This window comes from Vollenhovia emeryi, unplaced genomic scaffold (assembly GCF_000949405.1).
Source record: "Vollenhovia emeryi isolate VEMERY1.0 unplaced genomic scaffold, V.emery_V1.0 DF940676.1, whole genome shotgun sequence".
In the NCBI taxonomy this organism is placed as follows: Eukaryota; Metazoa; Arthropoda; class Insecta; order Hymenoptera; family Formicidae; genus Vollenhovia; species Vollenhovia emeryi.
Window position 1 is genome coordinate 515 of NW_011965690.1, and position 3,217 is coordinate 3,731.

The following is a 3,217-nucleotide window of genomic DNA, read 5'->3' on the forward strand; positions in this document are numbered from 1 at the left end:
GTGAGAAATGACTTGTCGATCGACCCTGCCGGAAATAATTCTACAAAATTCTACAAAAAATTAATTTTGACGGTTTTGGGTATCGTGAAAGCAGACAACGAAAACGTATATCCTTGTAAGACAGTACTTTATTCGATACGACGATCCGATACCAACAACTGCCGGAGGTATATTGTACATATATATAAAACAGTTGGGGAAAACAGATGAAGAGGTCAACCGAGCTACAATGAGTTACCACGAGGAAGAAGCGCCACTGGCGCTGATATTAAAATCCAACATTCCCTCCCGAGGTTGTACCTCTCTCGTTTCTCCGTGTTGGCAAATCCGAACTTACTTATTCTTTGCATCTGTAACTTACAAAAGATTATTGAGTATTTGTTTACAGTCTACACAGTTTAAGGTTAAAGCAGTCGTTAGAATGATCAATCAGACAATTAACTTACAAATCTAGAAAACAGAACAGTCGTAATTCAATATTTTGTTACGTAATTTCGTATAAGTTTCAAAGCTAAGTGGTTTTGTCATTATGTCAGCCCACTGTTCTTTAGACGGTACCCACTGGACTACTATTCTTTTGTGTTTTACACATTCTTTAACGTAGTCTTCGTGTACCTCAGTCATGTGTCTTAATTTGCTTCCACCACTTGTTTTGGCACAAAAGATCGCTGCTCCCCTTATGAAAAAATACACTCAATCATACGTTGACGGTCCGAAATAACCATCAAATTGAGTGTAAACCTTCATAATCGAGTGTTTCATGAAGGTTTACACTCAATTTGATGGTTATTTCGGACCGTCAACGTGTGATTGAGTGTATTTTTTCATAAGGGTCGGTTGTCACAATATAAAGTTGCTGGAAGAAAACTGTCGTTCAAGATCCTTTGAATTGATTTATTTATTGAGACTGTTTCCTGACACACTTGACTCATTGCCACATACTCAGCTTGTTTGATTATAATTATGACTAATTTCAAACGCAATGAATTCTGGTTGCGGCGCCAGGAGGTCCGAAAAGTAACAAGTAAGACGTTGTAATAAGCTCAATACAAGTAAGTTTTTATTGCTGTTCTGAAAAAGAAATGATAACCGCTAGTAACTGGTTAAATATACTGCCCAAAAATGAGAGGCGTCCGCTGACGCGTATGATGCCAGAAGCGAGGAGCGTCTGAATGCGTTTGCCGTCCGAAGTTGAGAATGCCGCCCGAAGGCTAGTAGCGTCCGAAGACGCGTATGCCGCCCGAAGACGAGTAACGTCCGCAGACGCGTACCTGTTTATCGTTGGATCTCCAAGATGCCGCCTGAAGGCGAAAGACGTCCGAAGACGTGTACCTACGTATCGTCGGATTTCCAAGGGGGGGAAGGGGGTTCCGTACTTTTCTAATTCCTCTCGTTTACGTACAGCCTCTTGATCTAGTGAGATTAGATCATATTTTTCGCCTCATGCGAAACGATCTTTTGTGATCTCGACTTCCTACTTTAAATTTTTTAATTTCTTACTCTTAACTATGGATAAGAAATTGTGCAAGGGGTGTGGTACAACTGTAGCGAGGCCCATTATCTGTGGTACCTGTGGCATTGCCTCCCACCCGGGCTGCATCGCTCGTGCTGGCCACCCACACCTGGATGGCAAATTTCTTGGCTGTGGAATGGCTGTGTCTTCCGACCAGGATGGCTTAGTATCATCGATTCGGGAAACAATTCGTACAGAGTTTCGTGCGGAGTTTGCGGCTCTCCGAGAAGAAATACTAAAGATCCACCACGATTACGTGGAAAAAGTTGCAGCAGAGATGCAAACTCTAAGTGACAGGATCACTGTGGTCGAGCGGCAAATCACCTCTTCTGCGCCCGCTGCCAATTCGGAGGAGGTGATCAGTGAGATTGCTGAAAGAGAGAGAAGATCCTCCAATTTGATCTTTTATAACCTGGAAGAGTCAAATTTATCCTCTCCAACGGCCTGTGCCTCAAGCGACTCGGAGATGGCGAGGGAAATTATAGGGAAAATTCAGCCGTTAGATGCTCCACGCATTAAGACTCGAAGGCTTGGCGGTTTCCAGCAAGGACGCAACAGGCCACTTCTGGTATCTTTCCCGTCAAAGGCAGATGTTCTTGGCATATTGAAGATGAAGAATTCATATGTTGGACCGGTTATAATCAAGCAAGATATGACATTGAGGCAGAGGGATCACCTTCGTGAACTAAGGAAGCAGCTCGATTCGCTCCGAGACTCTGGCACTACGGATATGACCATAAAATTTTTTAATGGTATACCAAAGATTGTCAGAACTCGTGCTAATTCTCAACCAAAAAACGTGTCTATCACCCTTTAGTGTACTACCAGAATATGAGAGGCTTGAGAACGAAATTATCTGATTTACGCTGTTCAATTGCTTCGTCTTCATTGAAATATGACTTTATTATTCTCTCTGAAACGTGGCTAAATGCCAATATCTCCGATGCAGAACTTGGCCTAAATAATTACAGAATATTTCGACACGATAGGGATGGGGAGACTAGCGCTTGCCTGAGGGGGGGAGGTGTACTAATAGCTGTTCGTGATTGTTTCTATAGTCGTCCCGTTGTCACATCTGACCATAATATTGAACATTTGTTTGTTGAAACCAAAATTGGCTCGTCCTCCATTATTATTGTTGCCGTCTACTTTCCGCCGAGCTCGTCTTTAGACGCTTATGAGTTACACTGTCGTGCTGTCCTTGATGCCCGATGCGCTTATCCAAAGAGCAAATTTATCGTTGTTGGTGATTTTAATCTGCCAAATATTTCCTGGTATCATGGAAACTCATTAGCATACCATACCACAGGCAGCTCACACATAAAACAAGCCGATTTAATTTCCGACTACTTTAATCTCTGCAATTTTCGGCAATTTAATTCTATACGTAACACATTTGACTGTGAGCTTGATCTTGTTTTCTCATCCTTTAACGATATTTGCGTGCATGCCGCTCATGAGCCTCTCATTTCTTGTGATGTATATCATCCAGCCCTTGAGATTGTTCTTTCCTCTCTCTCGGTGTCGCACTCTCTCTCGGACTCATTTCATCGTTTGTGTTTTGAACAGGCAGACTACTCTGCAATAAATGATTATTTTAATCAAATCAAATGGGATATGTACCTAGAAAGTATGTCAGTTGAAGAGGCGACAAACTTCCTCTATCAACATTTAAACACAGCTATTGCAGCATATGTTCCTTCT

General features: G+C 42.2%; 1 protein-coding gene across 1 annotated transcript; it reads left to right on the forward strand.

Moving 5' to 3' along the window:
* The first annotated feature begins 1,392 nt into the window (after positions 1-1,392).
* LOC105555828 lies at positions 1,393-2,330 on the forward strand. The gene has a single exon (XM_012002868.1). The coding sequence runs from the start codon at positions 1,509-1,511 to the stop codon at positions 2,328-2,330; it is 822 nt and encodes a 273-aa protein (XP_011858258.1). The 5' UTR covers positions 1,393-1,508.
* Positions 2,331-3,217: the final 887 nt, after the last annotated feature.

What these genes read in the sequence shown, in the direction of transcription:
- LOC105555828 (XM_012002868.1), top strand. Translation starts at nt 1,509, where the DNA reads ATGGATAAGAAATTGTGCAAGGGGTGTGGTACAACTGTAGCGAGGCCC.